At 35.0% G+C, this 25584-nt stretch overlaps 3 protein-coding genes across 3 annotated transcripts in view; 1 reads left to right on the forward strand and 2 right to left on the reverse strand.

Annotated features, from left to right (window-relative positions):
- Positions 1-671: 671 nt before the first annotated feature.
- LOC306860636 (major facilitator superfamily domain-containing protein 6-like) lies at positions 672-5142 on the reverse strand. Its single transcript, XM_079402435.1, has 2 exons — positions 4955-5142; positions 672-3670 (listed from the first exon to the last, which is right to left on the reverse strand). The coding sequence occupies exon 2, from the start codon at positions 3645-3647 to the stop codon at positions 2016-2018; it is 1632 nt and encodes a 543-aa protein (XP_079258561.1). The 5' UTR covers positions 3648-3670; positions 4955-5142; the 3' UTR covers positions 672-2015.
- A 46-nt stretch (positions 5143-5188) lies between these two features.
- On the reverse strand, positions 5189-20914 carry pik3r6b (phosphoinositide-3-kinase, regulatory subunit 6b). The gene is made up of 20 exons (XM_079410674.1): positions 20662-20914; positions 19541-19625; positions 17130-17234; positions 16705-16796; positions 16544-16612; positions 16192-16324; positions 15793-15862; positions 15095-15278; positions 12284-12425; positions 12117-12203; positions 10308-10698; positions 10112-10205; positions 9922-10035; positions 8338-8448; positions 8064-8178; positions 7903-7973; positions 7229-7319; positions 6703-6758; positions 6493-6596; positions 5189-6347 (listed from the first exon to the last, which is right to left on the reverse strand). The coding sequence occupies exons 2-20, from the start codon at positions 19551-19553 to the stop codon at positions 6197-6199; spliced, it is 2193 nt and encodes a 730-aa protein (XP_079266800.1). The 5' UTR covers positions 19554-19625; positions 20662-20914; the 3' UTR covers positions 5189-6196.
- Positions 20915-25281: 4367 nt separating this feature from the next.
- LOC306868852 (netrin-1-like) overlaps positions 25282-25584 on the forward strand; it is a 54188-nt gene continuing 53885 nt past the window's right edge. The window contains exon 1 of the mRNA XM_079415261.1: positions 25282-25504. The gene's annotated coding sequence lies outside the window, so the exon portion shown is untranslated. The remainder of the gene's footprint in view (positions 25505-25584) is intronic.

The following is a 25584-nucleotide window of genomic DNA, read 5'->3' on the forward strand; positions in this document are numbered from 1 at the left end:
ATAAGAGTGTTACACTTGATCACTAAATTAGTGTTAGCCATTTAGTTCATATTCAAAAAAGTAAAAAGCAGACAGGCACTGTGACATTAATGCATTGTTTCATTAGAAAACACTTTATGACAGACCTTTCAATTTAACAAGTCCCTATCATTAAAAGACTGATCCATGTCACAAATTCTTAGAAACATTTTATCAGCGCTACAGCCTTTCCTCTAACACAAGTGTGCTTAAATTAATCAAGTGGTTTATCCCAGTTAACAGTCAGGACTTAAAAGTTAAACACACAGTATGTTTGCACTGTGAATGAGGCCTTCAGAAAATGTTTGTGTGGGTTGGGTTTCAGCTTAAGGAAGTGTTACAATTTAAAGGCATCTTGCTGAACCATTAACAGCCTGGTTGCATTGATAGAGTATGCTTCTGAAGCAACCCTTTGAGGAGAAAGCACTTTTAGCAATGTGGTCTGACCCTGGTGTCAATGCTGTTAGATTTGAGCTTTAATTCTGATCTAAAGGAAACATTGCTGTGTCAACATGGCAAATTCACACTCATTGATTACATACTAATGCCATAAAACGATTAACGCTGGGTCAAAGTACACCACTTGTTACAATGCAGAGAGTATCAAGACATTTAGACAAAATGACGAAAGCTTGAATTCATGCATTTGTTGAAAGATAAAAATTATTTAATAGATATTTTTTGATTTCTAACAATGAAATGTTAAGAATATTTATTCCCATCTCCCATTTGTTTTATTTTTTAAAGAGTTGCCAGTCACAAATATGACACACTACAATCTGCTCTACAAGCTGTACAGGAAAATTTACTCAAGAACAAGTTTGGGAAGCTTTTTGTTTTTTTTCTCGCAATACAGGTTTGGCAAATTCATTTCTAAGCCAAGTGTTCCCAATACCTCGAAATTAGATACTTTTATTATGAGTGTCTTCAATAAACCCCTGTGCCATTGGCACTTAATTGTGGAAAATATGAGTGCCTCATGCATAATAAATAAAAAAACAACAAAGTCTCTGCATAACAGGCAACTGAGGCTTAGTTTCAGATCACAAATATTTGCTAAACATAACAACGAGTGGTAAAGAAAGGGTGTGAAAATGTTAGAAACAATAGGCACTATTTGCTCGTGTGGCAGTTTGGCAGAGAAGACATGCTTACTGTAAGCAAACAAACCAGATTAGTTCATTTCAGTCATAGTCCATCAGTTTATGAAAAAGCTGGCCTGTAAAACAACAAATCTTCAAAAAAAAATATATTGATATTCAAGTATACTGTATTGGAGATGTAATGATTCTCTCAAAGACTTAAATAATCCCAAATAGAGATTTATCTGTGTTTAGATAGTAATTAACTCATATAACTTTATCCATGATGGATATTTCAATGAAAAAAATCTTACTTAGCTTTTTTTTGTCAGATTTTAGTACAAATATTTGAAAAACTAAATCAAGACACATTTACTTGAGAATGAAAATGACTTCAGATATTAAGTCATTAAAGGGGTGTCAGTGGGGTAAGAAAAATAATTCCCTTTGAGTTATGTTTATTTTGCTTCCCCCACTGACAGATATTTGTTTCTTGTTTTAAGTATAACCATACTTTTTTTTCTCTCCCAGCAAACAAGAATTAATATCTTCAGAAGTATAATGACAAAATATTGAGTTGTTTTCTGAAAAAAAGAAAAGAAAGAAAGTAGGGCATCAGTGGGGTAAGAGAAAAAAAAGAAAAAAAAAGTTATTTTTCTTACTCTACTAATAAATATATTTCATTTTTAATCATCATAAACTCCCTTAATTTTGATACATTATATTAGAAAACAAAACTTATGTCATTGGTTATGTCATTGCTTCAAGTAAATGCATTATTTTGTAATGGAAATCAAGACAAAAATACAGAGTAAAAAATTATTATTTTCAGTGTACTGAACAGTTTCAGTGTTATTTCACTCTTAGTTCTTTTAATTTGCCCTCTGTTAAGAAGTCACTCTTTGCTTCCACTGATTAAGATTTATCCACCGTCCACTTGTTATTCCCTCTGGCATCTTCCATAGCCGTCTCAAGCCAGTCTTTCTCCTGGTCTGACTCAGACTCACTCATCTCAGTGTCGGCGGCCAGCAGGCGTGAGTAGTTTATCCGGCGCTGCCGAGGAATCTTCCACTTGAGTACAGCAAGAGTGCTGCTCCACAAAGCCAGAGTGACCGCCGCGCCTTGGAAAAGCACCTGGACCCCAAACTTTTGCACCACAAACCCAGCCACCAGACTGCCAAGCGCCGCTCCCAACTCCAGAGAAAGCACCTCAAACAGCCTAAAAATGGTCTTTTCAGTGCCGGGAGTGGCGATGTCTTCGCTTTGCGATGTTACGGCCCACCAGAGGGCGCCGATGCTGAGGCCCGCCAGCAATTGAGCGGGTATTACAGCCCAAGGACCCCACAGGAAGGAATAATAAAGACACTGCATGGCTAAACTAACAACGGCGAGTACTAGCAACCAACCGTGGTACTTTAGAAGCCGGGAGAGACGCCCAGCAAATGGAGCAAAGCCAGTTTGGCTTAAGTGCGCCAAGGCTAAAGAGATGCCCATGTGGATTTCGGTGGCACCGCAGTCCTGCATGTGCCATAAGAGGAAATCTGACACAGCTGAGCTCACCATGCCCGTCAAAACGACAGTGACGGCACAAAGTATCGCCTGCGAGTTCCCATGCACCAATTGTAGTGCCTTAAAGCCTCCACTAGTGGGCCGCTCACGCTTGCGGAGGTAGATAGGTAGCAGAACGGCTGTAGGGACGGTTAGGATCATAAATACAGTGTAGGAGTAAAACTCCAATGTAGTTCCTGTAAGACAAAACAGGCTGGTTACAAGAACTCCAACCACACAGTTGCCAAAAGCGGCTCCAAGTTGCTTCCAGACCTTCACGTCATTATGACGGTCGGTGGCGTCTACAAAATCCAAGTATTCGTACAGTCCATCATCCGCCGTCCACTCCAGCGGGGCGGCCATGAATTCCCACAAACCCATCACAATGAGAACCAGAAAGAACATCTGATGCTGGGCATCCATAACTTTTAGGCTCCCCAGGAACTCAGTCTGAGGATCTTCTTCCTGGTCAGGCTTCTTCAAAGATCGCAGGCCTCTTGCTGTCCAGTTGGAGCTTACAAGTGTGGTAACTTCGACAGGGTGTTGGGTACTTACAGATGTTTGGTTTATTAAGTAAACAGTAGCGTTTGATTGCGATGGGACCATCGTCCTCTCTAGAATGGCGGTGGGATCAGCATCGGGTTGACTAGCGTTACACCGTCCACTTTCAGCTTGGATTCCTGTGGACGGGAAGAGCAGAAGAGTCAAAGCCAGCAGTGCCGAGCTGAGCAGAGAGCCCACTATGACTGTCCGCCGCTTGTCGTACTGTCTGGCGAGGACGCTCGAGAACGGGCGCCACACCAGAGCGAGCAGGTGCTTGGACGCCATGATGATACCAATCATGGTGGCGCTGAGACCCAGGTGCCGGAAGTAGAGGGTCAGGAAAGGAAGGAGACAACCGGCGCCACAGGAATGGAGGAAGTGAAAGACGCCCGCCAGCCGCAAGGCTCCCTTCACATTCCACTGCTTGCTCTTCTGCATGGCTCCCTTCTTCGTCATGTTTGTCGACTTCAGTTAGCGCTCTGTGTGGATTAAAAAGAAAATTAAATTAAGTGAAAAAATATATGCAACTTTACAGGTCAATTAAGAACTGTATACAATGGTAAAGTGGTTGTATCAGTTTGTCCAAAAAAAACATGCCATTATTATGGTAGTACCATGGTACTTTTTGTGGAATGTTTAGAATTTTTGTTCCTTTGTTATAGATGTTATTTTATATTTTCCATTGCGTGATATTATTTACCTCCAATTAAATATTAAATAAATACAATAAATATAAATTAGTGCTGTCAAACGATTAATCACATCCAAAATAAAAGTTTTTGTTTATGCAATATACTTGTGTGTATGGTGTATATTTATTATGTATGTATAAATACACACACATACAGTATATATTTTAAAATTATTTGCATATATTTATATTCTTATATTTTATATAAATATATGTAATATAGAAATATTTTTTTTTCTTAAAATATATCCATGTGTGTGTATTTATATATACATAATAAATACACAGTACACACACACACACACACACACACACACATCACGATTAATCATTTGACAGCACTAATATAAATACATAAATATATATTTATTATGTATAAGTACAAACACATACAGTGTACATTTTGAAAATATTTACTTGTATATACATTTATATTCTTATATTTTTATTATAAATATATTTAATATGTAAATATAGCACTTTAAAAAAAATATATATACACATGCATGTGTTTGTATTTATACATAATAAATATACATAGTATACACATTTATTATGTAAACAAAAACGTATTTTGGATGCTATTAATCGTTTGACAGCATGAATATAATAAATGATATTATATCAGTACTATAGTACAACAGTACTCTTTGATAGTAGAAATTATATTATATTTTACATTGGTATTACCATTTCTAACACTACTTTACTCTCAAGAAAACAATGCACTATTACATTCAAATGGCACTTCGAGGTGTTTCATTCCCATGGCATTGCACTTTATAATATAACAACATGGGTTAATTGGCTCCATATGGAACAAAACTGTCCAGTAGACTGCATTTAAATCATATACACAATCAGTGTATCGTAATTTCACAAAATAAAACCTGAAAGACTTATAAGAGTTTAAGCACATGTTTTCCCTAAAAGCCTCTTGTAATCTTGCAAATCGGCTTAAAGAAATAAATTAAAGTAGTCTACACAACAAAGTCTCGGTACAGGACAGGTAACATCATCGTGCACCTGCTGTTGTAACACGTCACCAGATTGCTGTGGGTTTGCTCTTTACCTGAGATCTATCGTTCGTAGCCTATCCGTAAACTCATGGCTGGCTTGACAGGATATATATTGTCGATTAAAGTTTTCTTTGGCTTTTCATGTCCACACCGTATCCAGGTAAGATATAACGTGTTTTCTTTCTCTTGACAAACAATTAATGGCCGAACTCAGCATATGGAGCTGAGTCTAGTTTACTGCGCCACCTGTCGGTGAGAAGATGAACTTACAGAATAAAACGAGCAGTCACATGAGCCTTTACGCTGCTGCACCTTTAATTCAACGAGTTATTAAATATATCACTTTACAGTTTTTGGCAGTCTGATCAAAAAAATAAATCAAGAAGAAAATGTTTGTTAGCTCAAATAAATAAAAGTCGGGCGCACTGCATTGTGAAATACAATACCCCACATAATGTGCTCTGTTGTAGCCTAAACAGCACATTTAGGCAAATGTAACAGGTTTCCATACTTGCATATTGCACACAGTGTATATAAACTGCATACTGAAGAAAAAACTAGGATACCATGCTATTCTGATCTAAATGCCTACAACAAAGGCTTCATCCAAAATTACATACTTCCCTAGTAGGCAAAAAAAACAAGTTTGTGAAAAGAGTAGTATGTCCGAATTCAAATTATTCATAAACCAGTAGGTGAAAAGTAAACAGATGATGATTCTTAAGTAAACATAGGATGGACACTTTGATATCCCATGAAGCTTGATGGCATAGGTCACATGACAGTGACAGCATGGTGATTATAGTACGTCTAAATGTAGTACACACTTACATACTATTATAGAATCTTAACAGTCGTAGAAGTACCTACTCAGAGAGTATGCGATTTTGGATGCAGCCATCATCTTCAATGCGTTATTAATCTTATTAGTCAATGGCAAGTGTCAAATGAAAGTCTAAGTGCTTCCAAAGTGTTAAATTACATGTCCAAGTATCACACAGACACATTATTGTCATGAAAGTAAAAAAAGTAGTGTAAACATGACATTTTAAAATGTGCAGACTGCAAGACGCTTTACAAAGATCGAGGTCAATTCAAAGACACCATTTCAACACATTCTAATGAACACCATATCTGTTCACAGTTCAGCAGGAAGTCATGGCCTCTTGAGGTTACATGTATTTTAGTCAACAGAGAAGTGATAAAAAGAGGAAATGCACATATACTAAACAGTAAAAACCTCTGAGAAGTATCAGGTTTCAGTTTGTCTCGTGACTCAAGCTCGAGTCGTATTGTCATTGCTCAGTGCCACAGAAGGTGTTGATTGGTAGCGTGAGGGTCTTGTTGACATATTTGCCCAGCGGTTCACCTCCCTCTCCCAAACTGTACTTGGATTTAGTACTCTGATGGGAGTATCCCGGGTCCAAGCATGGAGAAACTTCAATGCTGTGGGCATAAGATGACATTTATGATTCCTCTGGAACATATGTTACTCATAATAGGTCATGTTGGCCATTAATAAAAGCAAAAAAAGAAGGTCAATACTGTTGATATTTTATGTATAGAAAGGCATTATAATCTGAATGCTCACCTCTGGACATTCCTGAATGTTTTACGTGGGTCTTTATCCAAACAGACTGTGAATGTCCGCTCCTCTAGAACTCTGATATTGGCACTAACAGCTCTGAATGAATGCTATAGAGAAAACAGGATTGTAACCTCAGTATTTCATTCAAAATTACTAAATGTAACATCTAGAACAGAAAAATCACTCTGTTATAAGTTTAACATGTTCACTTACTGTGCTGGGCCTTGTGGGATTCATATCTTGGAAACTTATGCTGACACTGTGTAGACCTGCACACCAAAGCGCCACATTACAAATAAGCAAACCTGCATCTTTATTTTTTTTCCTTATCTAAAATATGTATCAGTAACTTCTTGTTGGTGGGAATACATTGTCAGAGGTGAGTCTTTAATAAATTCTGCCAGCCAAGAGTCAGTGTTGTATAATTAACTACAACTAAAGTATAGATATATAACAAAATGTATTTTATTTCAGTACGGTAACATCTCTAATTTTACTGTACTAATAGTACTAAAATGACTAAAAATTAAACAAAAATGAAAAATTAAATATAAAACAAAAACTTTAACTAAACTTAAAATGAAAACAGAAAATATAAAAATAAAAAATGGATTAAAAATATTAATAAATACTACAAAAGTATATTAATGATACTAAACTAACAATGTTAACACTAAGCGCAATGCTGCCACTATGGCAATGACAAAGAATGTTTTAGTATTTTAAGTATGTGGCGTACTTTTGACTCTGCATGAAGGCAAGACACCGATCAACATGCCACTCATCGGCAAAGACATTCCCATCTCCTTTTCTCTGTCACTTATTGAGGCCTAAAAGAAATGTAGACAAAAACTTTTATGACAGATTCTGTATCGTAAGAGTGCATACAGTAGAAACTTTATGCAATTATTCTACATATTATTTTTTGCACATTATTCAAGTATTTACATGTGTTTTTATTCAAAAACTAAAGATTTGAATACATTTATTTAGCAGGGACACATTAAATAGCTAAAAATGTCATATCAAATACCAAATTAGAATGATTTCTGAAGGATCATGCAACACTGAAGACGAGTAATGATGCTGAAAATTCAGCTTTGCATCACAGGAATAAACTTCATTTTAAAATATATTCAAATAGAAATCAGTTATTTTAAGTTGTAGTAGTATATATTAGTGTTTTAACTGTCATTTTCATCAAATGAATGCAGCCTTCACTTGTAAAAAGTTACTAACACTAAACTTTTAAATGGTGTATATTAAAAACATAATACTAAATTTTTAAAACTCTTATATTTATTCCCCCAAACTTTCAATGGTAGTGTATATTAAAAACATTATGCTAAATTTTGAAATTCTCATATTTACCCCCCCCCTCCCCCCAAAAAAAATTGTCAATAAAATACTCACCTTTTTATAATTAATGGACACAACTGCACCATGAAATTCTTGTGGGTTGTAGTTTTTGTAACGCACTGAACCTTTAAGGCAAAATTGATGGCAGACATTTAGTAAAAGCAGATGAGAAAGTGCTGAGATGATCATTTCAAAAAGGAAAATCATGTCAGCACCTTTAATCGTGTCTTTAAATGTGGCTTTGTAGCGTTTGATCTCAGGAAAGTCCATGACGAGTTGAGCCACAAACACCTCCTCCACCGTGGTGCCGCTGAGGCCAGAGAAGCAGATCTAGACATGAAAACATACAGACCTTTTGAGTTGGAAATCAACCCATAAGCTCTACAATCATGACAAACTCTTGGTAATCACAACAATCTCCTTTTCACACAAGTATTAATTAATTCGATAAGACAGGAAGATGATAATCATTGCACGATTCAATCCAACCTTGACAGAGTAGATGGGAAGGTGCACCGGATGCTGGCTGACACGTGTGTAGTATGAGATGATATCTAGCAGGAAGTTGTTGGGGTCTGAAGATTCACTCTGAGTTGATTTCTACAATGGCATCAATTAAGAAGAAGGTTTAAAAACTCCCTGAATTGCTTATTAAACATATATATTTATATCAAGAAGCCAAGTAGAGAAGCATGTTCTCAGTTTCAACTCCACAAATGATAGAAATCATAGCAATTTAACTTTTAGAGCCAGCAAAGCCTCCTCTTCTGTTGTAAAAAGACTCTAAAAAAATGTTATTTACATATTTTTACCATTTTCATCCCAAATGTTGTCCATGTAAATGTAATCAAAAACATACAGCATCCACAGTGTAACAAAAAATACAGCGCAACCAGTTCGACTGTCGAATGAACGACTCTTATGAACCTTTATTTGATTTTTTTATAGTGAATTAAACACATTCAGCACACTCAGCGTACTCCGACTCTTGAACGAATTACTTTAATGAGCCGGTTCTTTGTAGTGAATCATACTGTGCAGTGCCCGCAGTGTAGTCTGATTCCCAAACAAATCATTTTTATGAGCCAATTCCTTTAAGTGAATCAAACATATACACCATCTCTAATGTAGTTTGACTCCTGAACGAATGACTCTTATGATCTGGTTCTTTTTGAATCAAACACATTTACAAATATCTGTATCAATCAGAGTTGTTTCTGACTAGTTGTTCATATAACAAAGTGATGTTAAATACACATATTATGCACTTTGTCGGTATAAAAAATAAAAATAAAAGAATGAATTATACTATCACATTTTCAGTCTGTTTAGTATTGTTATTTAATATATAGTTAAGGCAAACTAAAAAATACTGTCATTTTGAAAGTCCATGCAAGATGTAAACATAACGTTTGCAATGATTATTGTATCTATGTAATATAATATAATATAATAATTTATGTAATATAATATTTATCCCATAAAAGCACTTAAAAGGCTGATGGAACAGCTAAGGATCTGGAATTTGAGATGATATCTAGCAGGAAGGTGTTGGGGTCTGAAGATTCACTTTGATTCACTACTACAATGACATCAATTAAGAGGAAGTTTAAACAACTTCCCAAATCTCTAAATATAGGCCTGTATATATATATATTTATTTATTTATTTAAAAATTGTTTATCAAGTAACCAAGCAGAGAAGCATGTTCTTGGTTCACACTCTACAGATTATAGAAATGATAACGATACACAAAGCCTTCTGTGCTGTTGTAACAGGCCTCAGAATAAATCAATTAAATATTTTTTTCATTCTCATTAATATTTATGTTGTCAGTGTAAATGTGATTTAATTTCATCTAAGGCAAGATGTAAACATACATTACATTATTACTGAAACAAAATCTGATTTAACAATGAAATTTCATTTCTTTTTCCACATATTTATCCCATTAAAATATTGTTTATGGAACTGCAGAGGATCCGGAATGGATAAAAGGAACTATAACCAGAATTATTCAATTCGAAACAATTCCCATTCATATTGCGGTCTCTTCAAAAGTGTAATAATTACCATCTGGGCCAGTTTTAGTATCATGGCTCCCAAACTGTTGATATTACAGTCATACCACGGATCCACGCTTCCCAAATATCCTGCCAATGTCAGCATGTCTTCAGGAACACCCTCCTGGAAAGCACATGCATTAGTGAGCTGTCATTGCTGGTGTTTTTATAAATGAAAACTAAAGCAAAACCTATTTTACCTGAACAGGAGAAAGTGTCTGGTCAGTCACTGGAATGTAATACATCTCCATATTCACTCTCTTTGTCAGCAGCAGATGTCGTGCCTCCCTTTTCCTGAGCACAAACATAGAAAGATGAAAACAACACAATTTGGACTCTTTACTTTTTTTAAATGCAAAGGTAAAATGTGTAAAAGAATGGATGCAAACATTTTACCGTATAGCGTGGAGAGTCTTGGCGAGCCGTCCTAGCGTTCTGTCGTCTCCCATTACAAGGATCCGAGCCGTGAGGCCCCTTTCCTCTTTAGTGAGGCTGTATCCTCCATTTCCCTTAACGGCCTCCATCATGAGCGTCATTCTGTTGCCAGCTTTGGGACATCGCACACACGGCCTCCTGTAGAAGGACTGAGAGCTGCAGCTCTGCTCCTCTGGGCCGCCCTGAGACTCCAGCATTATCGAGGAGAGCTCGCTGATGGGTATGTCTCCCTCTATGCCGCTGTCCGTGGACACGGTGGACACAACAGAGGTACGCTTGAGGTCATCCTCATCCAGACAAGCAGAGTTTCGGTCCGCATGAACCATCAGTGCAAAGTTAACCAGCTCATTCCCTGTTTAAAAGAAAATGTAAAACGCACCGTGTTAGATCTGTTTTACATGAAAGCTTGTTTCCACCATCAGATAAAAAGATAATTAATTTCTCATGGAATTTTGTCAAAATACTTATATAAACTCACACTTCAGAGAAAAAAGGCAGAACTCTCCAAATTTTGTCCTTTTTCTCTGAATGTTGAGTTTACATCTCGCAATTCAGTTATTTTTTGTTTCCACCACAAATACAAAATAAAAATGGCCACTTTTTACCTCACAATTCAGACTTTTCTTATAAAAATGGCAATTTTTTATATCTCGCAATTGTAAATTAACATCTCACAATTCTGACTTTATTCTATAAATACTACATTTACATCTTACAATGTTTTTTTTTCCACTACAAAAAAGGTAATCAACACTTCTTATCTCACAATTCAGACTTTTTTGTGAGTTAACATCTCGCAATTCTGACATTTTCTTTTTGCGAATTTACATTTTGTACTTAAAAAAAAATTCATTGTGAATTTGTATCTAACAATTCTGACTTTTTTCATGTAAATGTGAGTTTACATCTCATAATTCCAACTTTTCTTCTCAGAATTGTGAATTTTATTTTTTACATTCTAACAGTAAAATATTAACAGTAAAAAAAAACTCTTAACAATAAGTTCCCATACTATGCTATACTGTACTATACTACAGGGAAAAACTGTAAAAGATTAGTAAAGTTTTTAGAAGTAAAAAAGAACATATCAATGTATAATTTACAGTCAAAAATGGCAAACTGATATTCCCAGAATTCCCTGTGTGACACTCCACATTTGAAAATATTTTGTTTAAATAGTCACATTTCTTCATAGCTTTTGTTATCATTTATGTACATTTGGGGTTTATGTTACATCTTCTGTTGTTTAATGAATGTATATTGCATTATTTTAGTGTCATGTGTGTTATGAAGGTGTTTTGTGTTTCTGCGAATGACTTTCTGTATATTACTATACTTCAGCTTGTGGGAAAGCCACTTGTTATGAACTTTGATTCTTCATGTGGCTTTATCTTTTACCATCTGCGTTAGTATGGTAGCTGTCAGTATATGCTAAAGGTACAAAATAGATTTAAGTAGCAGTGTGCGTTGTTAAATTTACTGGTTTACATTCAAATTTTCTTGTTTTATACTGTCAAATTTACAGTTTGTTCTGTTTTCCTGTTTTTTTTTTTACAAAAATATTATGGCAACCACAGTTGCCAAAATTATTTTGTAAAAACTACAGATTTTTTTTTTAGAGTAAAAAAAACACTGCAAGAACAAAGTCTGAATTGTGAGATAAAAAGGTCACAATTACCCTTTTATTTATTTATTTTTTCTGTGGCGGAAACCAGCTTTCATAGTTTTAAGGGTACAAGCATTTGTTGAAATAACAGCAGCAGAGCTCACATATATCATCCTCTTTGGTCCAGACATGGAAGCTGACCTCAGGACTGGGCAGCTGAGTTTCTGCTTGTGAGGCTGGACATGACGGATCTAAAAAGATCAAACGTGTGAAAAAACTACATGTTTGGATTAAAAAGTGTCTTACTGGACTGTGGTGAGGACATTTCTACCTTTGGGAGCAGTCAGGATGTCTTGGTAGATCTCTTGTAATCTTGTTTTGTACCGATTATCGTCAGAAGCTCCATCTTCTGTTCTCTGCTCTAGGATGGTGATGAGATCCTGGAAGTGGAGCTCCAGCTCTTCACCTAAATGCTGAAATCAACAAAATATTCTCAGTTATTTAGGGTACAGGATTTTTCAGCAAAGACTTTATGGACATCTTAAACGATTAACAGGATCAAACTTGATTTTATTTATTAAGCTTCACCACATGTGATATTGTGCTACATGTTTTTTGCTACCGAAATTCGCTCTTATAGTTTCTCCAAACACATAAGTTTGCAATATCTTACATAAGATTATACATGTATATGTGTGTGTGTGTGTGTGTATATATATATATATATAACAATACGTAAAAAACTCAAAAACTAAAATATGAGGGGCCATAATTAATTCTGGCACTCTCACACACACAAGCCATAATTAATTCTGGCACTCTCACACACACAAGCCATAATTAATTCTGGCACTCTCACACACATACATTCTCCTTTCACATACATATATTTTTGATTTCACACACATACATTCTCCTTACGCATACATACATTTCTATTCTCTCACACTCATACATTCTCCTACACACACATACATTTCCGCTTTCACACACATACATTCTCCATTCACATACATACATTTCTAACTTTTTTTGGTATCCATTACTTCCTGTTTAAGCAGGAAATCACTCTCAGGCCAGTAATTACATGTGCAAGACTTGTTCAGCTTATCCTAACACAACTATAGTTATGCTATACAAAGTCATCCTGTTTTCTTTTTAAGTACATTTTTTTATTTATCTTAATTTTAAAATATCTTTATGTAACCCACTTGTTCTACAGATCTGTGCACAAAGGATGCACTGATCAGGATTTTCGATTTTTTTACATTAAAATGGGCCAACTCCCATACTTGTTGCCTATTTATTTATTCATTTATTGTTTATTTTGCTCTGTTACTGGTCAAACTAACCTTAAGCAAACAAACAAAAATATCTGCAACATGAAGCAACTGCACAAAACTAAAACATCAGACGAGCTGAATAAATATTTGATAATTACTCTTTATTATTGTTGTTTTATTACCTTAATTATATGTATGTCTACACTATGTCTGTACTTTCTGCACTGAAGCTCCTGACACCACGACGAATTCCCTGTGTGTGTAAACACACTTGTCAATAAAGCTCTCTCTGATTCTGATGAAAAGACAAATTCTCTTTCTGACAGCAGGTGGCGCTTATAGAACAGCAATAGTAATATAGTAATAGAGTGTTTATACAGCTCCGTGCTAATAAACACTCATTTAATACTGTATGTATTTTACAGAGGTAAGAGGAAAAGAAAATGCCATAAAAACTTTTCTGAAGACTATTTATGGTTTTCTTCCAGTATTTCGAGCATGTCAAACAATGAATTTGTTCTCTGGTACAGTATTTTATCTGCTTGTGCGACTATTCTCTCCTCTTCGTGTCCGTCTTCAGTGCATCTTTGTAATATAATGATGATCACTACGTTTGTGTTACAGAATGGTGTCCTGTCATGAATAACCTTCCCGCGCTGTATATGGACCATTTTTGATTTCTGTCACACGGTGTCTACACCGGACACGCCGCGCTGCAACAGTCTAGCAGTCTGCACTGGACGCCACAAAGCGACTATTGCAAATCATTTGAACTTTGTGTCAGTACATCATGAATAGAATGATGCATCAGTTTTACTGTCGGGGATTTGTCATGTTGCGCCGCATTCAGTGTAGACAGTATCATTATAATAGTTTCTATATTGTATTTTTTCGCATCATGCCGGGCTGCTTGCGTCTGGTGTAGACACGTGTCAGTTTAAATGCCGGAGATGCATTGTTGCCAGATATTGCTACGAAAAACAAACAAAACTATCTACAAAGAAATAAACCGAGTCCAAATCTTAATGGAAATAACATAAAAATATCGCTGACCCTAACCTGTTTCTGCCAGCTCACACTTTATTCACTTCCTAAATTGTTGCATAGTGGAAAAAATCCATAGACGCTTATAGTAAGTGTCTCTGGCAACACGGCTGAGACTAACCTGCCTTCCGTTTCCACTATACTCTCTCACACATACATATATTCTTCTCTTACATATACATATTTTCTTTAGACATACATGAATTTTCTTCTTATCAGCACCAGAATGAATTATGGCTTGTACGGCCCCTCGTATCATTCTGGTGCTCTCACACACTTCCATTCTCCTTTCACATTCATACATTTTTGCTCTCATAGGCACATATTTTAACGCTCACATTCATATATAATAACTTTCTATTCATCACGGAAAAATGCATCATGGTTTCCACACAAAAAATATTTAGCATCACAAACGTTTTCAACATTTATGATAATAAGAATTGATTCTTGAGCAGCAAATCAGCACATTAGAATGATTTTTGATTAGATGTGACACTGAAGACTGAGTAATGATGCTGAAAATTCAGCTTTGCATCAAAGGAATAAACTACATTTTAAAATATATTCAAATAGAAAAACTAAATTTTTAATAGTAATAGTATTTAACAATATTACAATTTTGATTTTAATGTGTGGTAACTGTATTTTCTACTGTATTTTTAAACAAATAAATGCAGCCTTGTTGAGTAAAATAAATCTGACTCCAGAGTTTTCAATGGTAGTGTATATACTTTTTTTAAACCAATTTTAAATCCTATGGGATGGGTATTATAAAATAAATTATATAACAGATGTTTTCAAGCACCACAAACCTCTAGTGACTGTGAGAGCTGGTCAACCTGGCACTTCTTTCCTAATCCAGCTATCATTGTGTGCAATAAAACTCTGCGTTTGCAGGTCATTGAGTCTCTACCAGGGTCTGCACACTCCACGTCAGCCTTGAGCGCACTCACCAGAGACAGAGGAAACACAACAGGATCTACAAACACAAACACCCTGATGAAAGAAAGATGGAGAAAGAGTTGCACACAGTGAATACAGAGACAATGAAATGCAAACATTTATGCATTTATGAATAAAACAATCAATTGTGAATTGGGCACAGACATATAAACTTCCTTCTTGTAAAAAGGCATAATAATAACACCTTGATTTCATTTGACAAGTTCGTAAATGAGTCACTATGTTTTGGTTGGGCAGAATTTAAATATGTAGGTTAAATTAGTAATTAAGAATAGTATATCGCTAACAACTAAAAATAATAAAAATAAAGAAGAGAAATAATATCTGATTCAGGAACAAGCAACAATTTGTTCAAAAATTAAAGCAAGGCGGAGAGGCTGCCAAAACAGAATTTTTTTAACAATGTTTTGTAATCAATCTTTTGATCAATTTAATGCAACCTTATTGAAATAAGCATTCGTTTATTAACAAATTCTTACTATCCCCAAACTTTTGAACAGTAGAATGTAAAATGACAAGAATATTAATAACCTGGCATTACACTTACTTCTCATGGAGTGGATAAAGATCATTGCGTAGATTGTGTTCGGCACTGACTCTCCTTTGATACAGTATTCCTAAAATAGATTAAAAACAGCTCCTGAATATGCTAGTATCGAAAACAGAATATTTAAGTCCTATCTGTGGTACATCTTCTGAATGTCATAAATTTGATTTAGATAAACTGTCTCCAAACATGCTGTCTCCTCGCATGAATAGTGCTTAGAAAGAAATACTCATGTAAACAAAATCAGGTTAAATGAGTGCATCTTACTGAAAATGAAACTCCAAAAATCAAGTTTAACAATTAGTTTGATACATGGAAAGCATCCCAGTTTAATTCTGGTTTACCACCAGATTAACACCAGCGGTGCTTTTATTGCTTTAATGTAACTGCATATATTACCTGGTGCATTTTGTTCCATTTTCATCTGTCTTGCATAGTTGAGAGCGATTGCACTGTAGGGTTCAGGTAACGTAACTAAACCTTTCAGGCAAAAATACATCCTTTGATATAGATCTTCTGGAATAAATACAGACTGAAATAAAGCAGAAAACCCGATGAGTAACACACATCACGCACGGCTGAAAAACAACCCAATCATGTTGATTTCCAGTTAAGAGACGAGGAACTGTTCCTACAATAACAAATCTGCCGGGAACTTGCTTACAGACGCATTCCATATCACTGATCGGAAACAATAACAAAACAAAGCATTCGCAGGCGCTGCGGAAAAAAACAAAGCTGGAAATCTGACCTGTAGGACCGTGTAGACGAGTGTGTGAAGTAAAGGAATAATGCGAATCTTGGAATCGATTCTCTCTGCCTGGAATAAATCAAATCAAGGAAAAAACAGATCATCATTCACTGTAAAAATCTTTGATGTCTATAACTTGAAAGAATGACTGAGGAACAAACCTTTTCAAGCTCTTTTATGAGAACCCTCAAAAGAGGGACACTGATAGATGGATTTCTGTCCACCCTGTTATGCAGAGTCCATCTCAACATGCCTACACACACACACACACACACAAAGATGTTTTTTAAATATATGTAACAATACAACATATAATCTTGAATTATGTACTTTTTGGTGCTTTTTTGGAGCTTGGCAGATGTGATTATGATGAACTATCATATCGAGCTCCAATAAGAGAAGTTTTCAAAAATGCTTAACATACAGGTTTGGAGCAGTTTTTGGTTGAACTGTTCACTTCATAAACAAGGGAATAGCATATCTCTATCCAGATATCAAACACATGATATCTCCAGGATATATGACACATTTTAGAGATATAAAATGCATGACCTTTTAGTTCCGATTGTCATAGTAAAGCAGGTACCTTTATTGCAGGCTGATCCAGCCTGAGGTTTACAGTCCAGTTCTCTGAGGACGGAATGGACATTGTGGTAGAGACTAGACTCTACGACTGAGGACACACCACCGACTGCAAAACAGTTCACACAGCTCCTTTAATTCTCATGTAACATGAACAAGTCAGTTTGAAAACTTCAGTCTTAAATTAGCAGATTTAGACATAAAAGTATTAACATTTATACTGTTCAAAAGTTTTGGGTCAGATTTTTTACGTCTCTTATCCCTAGAGAACCAAAAATATATACTAAAATGTTTTTGAAATACATTTATTTTGTGCTAAGTATTCTACGAAAACATTTACATATTAATGTGCTTAATAAAAATACCCTGTAATTGTACTTTTGGCTTTGTCATTTTTTCACACTACTCGAGTGCCTTGGATTTATGAGTATTTTGATAATACAAAAGAATCCCGCATCCAAAGAGCACCGGTTTATGGACTTTTTACACCCCAGCAGCCGCTTTTTTTTTTGTTGCATAATTTTGCATGCATTTACTGAAGTATATTTGTGCTAAAGTGGAACTATTGCAAGAATACTTCAGGTACATTTGAAATATCCTCCTGGGACCCCCCCCCCCCCAGCTTAGTGAATTTAGTATTTTTTCATGTCGTTACATTGTTTAGAGCATAAGAAAAAAATGGAAAATTAAAAATGGAATCATATTTTTTTCTATGTCCTCTGTAGAGGACACTAGGACTCCATTTTTCTAAAAATAAAATGGCATGAATAGACATCAAAAAGGCAAAAACAATGGGATTTTTTTTTTTAAATCACCAATACATTTTTAGGTTTCAGGATTTTTTTATTCTAAACTTTGTTTAAGGATGATTCTCAACTATGTTATAAAATATATAACAAAATTATTTGATATACCATTTTGTTTTATGCAATATGTGTGTAAAAATTTCCATAAACTGGTTTTCCCATTAAACACAGTGTATCTATACTGTATCTAATTTGCATATTAATGTATTGCTGTTGTCATAATGGGAGTAATAATTGGCAGGATTTTCATAATAATATCTAATATTTCATAACAAAATAGATATGTAATTTATTTTCCTATTCAATTGTTATGTCTCCCGAAATGCGTAATAAACATGCTTTTAGTCCTGGTGTCCTCTACAGTGGACATGTATGAAATAATGTCCTGTTTCATAACAGGAAGTCATATTTGAATCTGAGAACCCATAACATTTTCCTGAGATGATGCTTTATGACAAACAATTAGAACATTATTCAGATTTAAATGACAATTACAAAATATAATCATATTTCCATAAGGATGTAAAATGTTTCACTAAATTAAATTTAGCCATCTTTAAAGACCTAGGAGAGGGAACTTCCAATCATTTAGTATCTCTAAAAATCCCTGAATGTGCTCTGTACAGGACATCCAGGCTTAAAACTGTGACATGTGAGGTCTCAGAGAAATTTAATAAAATATAATGTCCACTACAGAGGCAAAAACTCCATAGCTGGGTCTCAGGACTGATATTATACAGAGATCATACAATCCTTATTTATAGTGATATTAAATCACATATTAGGCATAATATTAAGAAATGTGCATTGTGCAATAAAGCAATTCTCCAAGTAAAGTTTAATTATAATTTTATATCAGTACGTTTTAAGTGATATGTAAATAAATATGTTAATGGATTGAAGTATACTTAATATGAAATAAATTATGGCATATGTTTGTTTGTTTTTTTTACTAAGGATGCTCACAAAGGCTTCATTTATATGATCAAACATACAATAAATATAGCATTAATACAAACTATTATTGCAATTTTAAATAAGCATTTTCTATTTTAATATAATATAAAACATAATTATTCCTGTGATTCAAAGAATCATTACTCCAGTCTTCAGTGTCACATGATCCTTCAGAAATCACTCTAAAATGCTGTTTTGCTGCTCAAGAAACATTTCTTATTGTTTTTAATGTTGAAAACAGTTGTGCTGCTTCATATTGTTGAAGAAAAACCATGATACATTATTATTCTTACTATTTTCATTTTTACATTTATATTAAGAAATCCTACTGACCCTTAACCTTTGAACAGTAATATACTACAGGGAGTACACTATAGTATATTACTGTAGTATACAGTAATACACTATAGTATACTCCCATGTACACTATTAAATAACTATTATACTATGGTAGGTGAATAAAACTCCTAAAATGCAAGAAATCCAGACTATAAAAACTGAAATAAACGTAAGGCTTAGACCATTTTAACATCAATATCAAACCCTCAGACAGATTGTTTCCGTGCAATAATAAAACTAAATGTAACGTATGAAACTGAATTTAGTAATCTATAACACAGTAGCAAGTGTCAGGAAAGAGTGTTTTTAGTACATGTTTCTTCCATGGTGGGGTTCACAGATAATCACAGATAATATCCACATGACATGGATGAGTCAGTTAGAAAGGTCCTTCATGCCTGCAAGCACAAAAAAAGAGAACACGCTCTTGTGTAAGCACACAGATACATCAGCAATATATCACAATGCATGCAAAACTTGATGAATTACTTTGGCACGATATACTTTTTCTGCACGTTATGCCCATTTCCTGCATTGAGATTACAGTGTGTCAAAATACAGAGCACAGCACTGATGCAGAAAAGACCCTACAGTTCTCGGCACAGGAAGCAGAATTCAAAGGGGTGAAAACCTCAGGGGTTTTCGTGTTGACAGAAATGTTGTTATTTCTCATAAATCATGCATTAGACATAGTTACATATTTACATTCAACAAATGAATGAGCATCAAACACATTCAATCAGAGATTCTCAACACAAAAACAGGCTGCAGACGGCAGGGCAAAAAACAATGTGAAATGCAAATAATAAAATGCAATTAATCACATAATCTCGCCCACACAATAGCAAAATAAATAAGCAACTTTTAAAAAGGAAGAAGAAAATGCCTCCTATATCTTTTGTTGTCATGTCAAAGGCTGTGCAGTACTTTACTTTTAATATACTAGTGTTTGTTCTGTGTGTTCAACTAGTAAATCACACTTTCATTATTTATGCAATTGTTTAATTTAAGAATTTGGCATATTGTTGTGCCCGTAATATTAATAAACTTAATGTGTGATTTTATTTGTATTGCGCTTTTCACGATGCATATCATTTCAAAGCAGCTTTCCTGAAGTTTCTACATTACAATTAAGAGTGATCCATATACACAAGTAGTGTCCACGTGGTAAAAACGTACAGTTCTAAGATTTTACAAATTATGCAGCTAGTTAATGTCACATATTCATTTATAACTATTCATTTTTTTTAAGGTTACTTCCCTATACTAAGCATTTTGCCATTGCATTGGCTCGCCATGCACTTGATGTTCAACTGAGAGCAACTGCACTAAACAACCTTATTTTTATCATTTTGACAAATGATACTATTGGATAATTGGATACTATCCACACAAAAATAAGGTGCAAAACAGAAATGCACAGTAAATTCCTACCTTCTATGCATAAAACCGCTGTTCCTACAAGGAACTGTGAAACTGTAGCAATCCCAGTCGAGAGCAGAAGGTTTCGAATAATCTTGACAACAGTCTTTCTCATAAGGATGTCTCTTTTCCTGTCAGATCATCTGTATGTGTTCTTACCTGTGCTAAAAGAAAGAAAAACGCACTTCACTGCCTTGACATTAAAGTGCTGTCTTTCTCTCTCTTTCTCTCTCTCTCTCTCTCTTACACAGACCGACTGAAGACTAGACTTGTTTGGTTTCCTGCAATATAAATGTGTTGCTAAGCGGCTATTTTTAGACTGTCATTTTTTGTCACCTTTCACCAGCGTGCGGAGTAGGAAGGTCCACATTGCTCAGAAACTCATGCTTGTCACAAACTGCAGTAAATCACCTCATAGTGAGCTCTTTATTCGTGTGAAAAAAACAGACATCACACCTTTATAGAGGCCGAAACTCAAGCTCAACCCCTGTTTCATATTACAAATGATTTGAAGAAAAGGGAACTGCCAGTGACAGATATAATGACTGACATACATGAACAACACAGATCATTTACAGGGCCAACTACGCACTTGACCCCTAATAAAGAGTTTTAGGAAAAAATGAATGAATGAATAAAGAAATCTTCAGTGCACTCAGAAGTTCATCAAAAAAGGATGCGGTCATTCTGGTTTCACTTCGCTGACCAATTAAATACTTACAGAATTGAGGACAGTGGCAGGTTAAATAATTACCCACATAGGGATTTCAAACATCTGAAACTAACAGTTTACAGTCACGTAATATTTAAATTTGACCTTTACTTATTAATTAAAATAGATAAAACCTCTCTATAAAAAAAAAAAAAAAAAAAAAAAAAAAAAAACGGATAAAAGCCTGGTTGGCTGGTTTTGGCTTGTTTCTGGTTTCCCAGCCTGGTCAAGCTGGTTTTAAATGGTTGGTCCCCTGGACTTCGAGCCTGACGAGCTAAGACCAGACTGACCAGCTAAACAAGTGGTCAAAACCCCTCTAAAACCAGCCTGCAAACCAGCTATGGCCAAACTGGATGACCAGCTACAACCAGCTTGAAGTATACATGATGTCTATTTTTAAGGTATGTAAACTTGGTCCAATATGGATCAAAAGCTGTTCAATTTAGCTTTTTTTTAAAAAAAAAAATAATTTTTTTTAAATGCATTTCTGTATTATAAACTACTTTTTGTTTCATTTACACTTCATTCCTCTAAACGAGTGCTTCAAAAATGATTGAGCAACACTTTTTACTTTAATAAATATATTTAACATAAATATTGTGAATATATAAAATATTATTACATCTTTTATATTTCACATGTTTAAATGAATATAACAGCATCCATTTTGAATGACTATATATATTAAAATGGTCAAATAACAAATCTTTTAGATCCATTATGCTGACACATCGTAAAGCACCTTGACTGAGGGAAACAATTTGTAAATAATACATTTGCATCGCCATAATTTTACTAAGACATAAGAATAAATTTGTTGGAGGCAGCTTTTTGTGCCACGAGATTCGCTAAAGGTTCACAGAACACTTTAAATCTGCTTACCTTTGTTTGTTTGATGCAAATCCGCTTTACTTCATTCACACTTCACAGATGACAGACAGAGAGGAGCGCGGCGCACGTGAAGGCCCGCCCACGCGCCATGCGTCACATCGCATTACTGGAGCACGACAGACAATGACGTCTTTGAAATGGATTGATCGAATGATTAAATTGTGATAAGGCATGTATGTTCCGAAAAGGAAGCAAGGAATAAATAAATAAATATTTTTTTCTCTATTTGCTTTCTAAGATTACAGACTCTTAAACCCTCATACCGCAGTCAGATGCACATACAAGGACTTTTTTTCTCTCTTTTTTTATATCTGCACACAGCTCTTGTTGTATGTGAGGAAACAGTTTACTTCCTATTCATATACCACAACACTGAGAACACCTCACACGTGGCTTTTATGTCATGACTATCTGTCTGTCTTATTCTCATTTCACCCCAAAATGAGAAGATAAGGAGATAAGGAGCTTGACTGATGACAATATATTGTACTGTACCATATTTCTACATGCACAAACAAAGTAAAAATAAATAAAATGACTAACTATAGGTGTAGGCGGAGTTATGATGACATTACCACCAAAGAGATCAAATAAGAAGTTCATCTGTGACATTAACCTTTGCTGATGAAAAAGAGGACATGAGAAACTTGAACACAGACATGCGCATGCATTTCCTTTTTTTAGTGGTTCTAAACTGATCTGAGTTCTATATTTGTGCATTTCACATGTGTGAGTCATCACTGGTCAGTCATCATAAAAATCCACTGTGCCTACGTGAATTGAATAAAACCCAACACTGATGGAAACCTCTGAAGTATTCTTGTAGCACACAAGTGGGAAGCATCCCACAACACATCAGTGCTAAAATAGAGTTTGTGTAATGATGTGTTGCAGCCACAGTTTGAGGTAACTTCACTTATTTAGCATTACATCACTTGCTCACCAGTGGATCCTCTTTAGTGAATGGGTGCCGTCAGAATGAGAGTCCAAACAGCTGATAAAAACATCATAATAATCCACAAGTAATCCACACAACTCCAGTCCATCAGTTAATATCTTGTACAGTGAAAAGCTGCAAGTTTGTAAGAAACAAATCTATCATAAGATGTTAATTGATGGACTGGAGTCATGTGTATTATTTATTGATTATTGTGATGGTTTTATCAGCTGTTTGGACTCTCATTCTGACGGCACCCATTCACTGCAGAGGATCCACTGGTGAGCAAGTGATGTAATGATACATTTCTCCAAATCCAAAAACAAACACATCTACATCTTGGATGGCCTGAGGGTGAGTAAATTTTCAGCAAATTTTCATTTTTGGGTGAACTTTCAAATTAAAATATATTTGTAAAAATTTCATTATTGAATAAACTGAAATATATAAAACAAGAAAAGATCAGACCTCAGAAGTCATACATTTTTAGATATAACAAGATTTGGTCACCATTAAAGACTTTAATCTACCAAAAATTACAAACCTGCTATTTCTCCGAGACCTGTGATAATGAAATTCTTCCAGTTTGTCCATGACTTCAGCACCAAGGACAGTGACGAGAAAAGCTGACATGCAGGATAAGGAACAAAAAAGCATGTGTGATCTAATTTAGCCATTTTAGAAGATGAATAGGCCATTCTTATGAATTTGTTGCTCTTTTAAAGCGGCATGACCGTTCTGCTTCTGTGGTTTTCACTTAACCTGCACTTCTGCTGATTCAACACACACCAACAGAATACGAACACTAACGATTGCTTCCTGCTTATATCTTTACTTCTCCTCATCTTCTATTGAAGCATCACAAATTCCCTTGTAAACACAGTTGCCTGGTAAACTTTTTAAGCTTATAAAACAAGAATATCCGCTTACTATGTGTGCAGTTTACATACGGCCTATCATGAAAGTCTGAAATACACTATAGTATTAGCAGTATTAGCTCAAAATCTAAAACTTTGGAGCAAAACACACACACATACCTTTAAAAATCTTTTTTTTAATTACAAAAAAAGAAAGAAAAAAAAGGTTTTGACATTTCCTGCTTCATAGAATCTTATAAAATGTCCAATTGGTAACTTGCCAAATATTAAATGCCACAAAAGTCATCTATTGGGTCATTTATATGCCTACTCAATTATCGTGCCTGCACTGATCCAGAACAACTTTCAAATATAATAGTAAGTGAAGAGAGAGCTCAGTCAGGTCAATCACTGCTGGTCAGATTATTCTGCACTCTACCACACGGTGGCGCTGTTTCTTTATTGTGAGGAACGGTGAATCAACAAGTGAGTACGGGACACGGTGGGTGGCCAACAGTGGATTTGCGTAATCAGAACTGCGTCTGGATTTTAATGCACATTTATGATGTGCATATGCTATTCATTTACTTCTTCACAGATTAAACGTGAAAAGAGGTTTGGGTTTATAACTCAAAACGCAATGTACAACTTTGCTAGTGCAAATGCAAACTTGCAATTTGTATGGTAATCTGTATCTATCCAGACCTTTATTTATTCATTCATTCATTCATTTTTCTTTTATTGCTTTATTGTTTTGCATTGTAGAAAAAAAGAGTAAATTAGTGATTAGTTATAGTGATTAGTAAAATAAGAGTGATTTACTGATTATTTTTCATTTGATTATTTTCAGTCTTGTACGATACTTTTATTCATTTAATTTATTTTTAATAAAACAATGCATTTAGTTTGAATTAAAATGTTATAATAATGCAAAACTTATATATAGAACAATATTCGCTTTGTATAGCAACAGCCCCCCCAAAAAATAAATAAATAAATAAATACTGTCATCACGCATAAATGAATTGTTGAATGTTTTACTTTTTTCAGATAGTCAAAAGTTCCCCTATAATTAAGAATAGCTCGCAATGCAACTAGAGATAAACGTACATTAGAATTCCATTGTGCTTCTTGCACACATGGGCAATAAAGTGCTTTGCTCATGCAGGCGCACAGACAGAATGGTAAACGACTGAACCCCCTATTGAATACAGGCAGAGCAGCAGAAAGAGAGAAGGGCTGAGCTGCGACACTCAGTCACAGAGAGGCAGAGGTGTGAATGAGTTAGGCAGGGGAAGAAAGGGAGCCTCGGAAAGTAATAGCAGGTTTTCTGTTTCATATCGGTTGAAAGTGGGAAAAGAGATTACAACATATCCGGTAGAGAGAAAAGAAAGGGAGAGTACCCTATAATTTCTTTTTTTAGAAGGGTTTGCCATACTTCTCCACCCGAGCAAAGAGGTATAGTGCATTTTGTGGATTTGTCTCCTGCAATTACGCACAAATCTTACACACATAGCATAGCTATTCGAAACTCCAAG

The sequence above is a fragment of the Barbus barbus genome (genome assembly GCF_936440315.1).
Source record: "Barbus barbus genome assembly, chromosome: 4".
NCBI classification, from domain to species: Eukaryota; Metazoa; Chordata; class Actinopteri; order Cypriniformes; family Cyprinidae; genus Barbus; species Barbus barbus.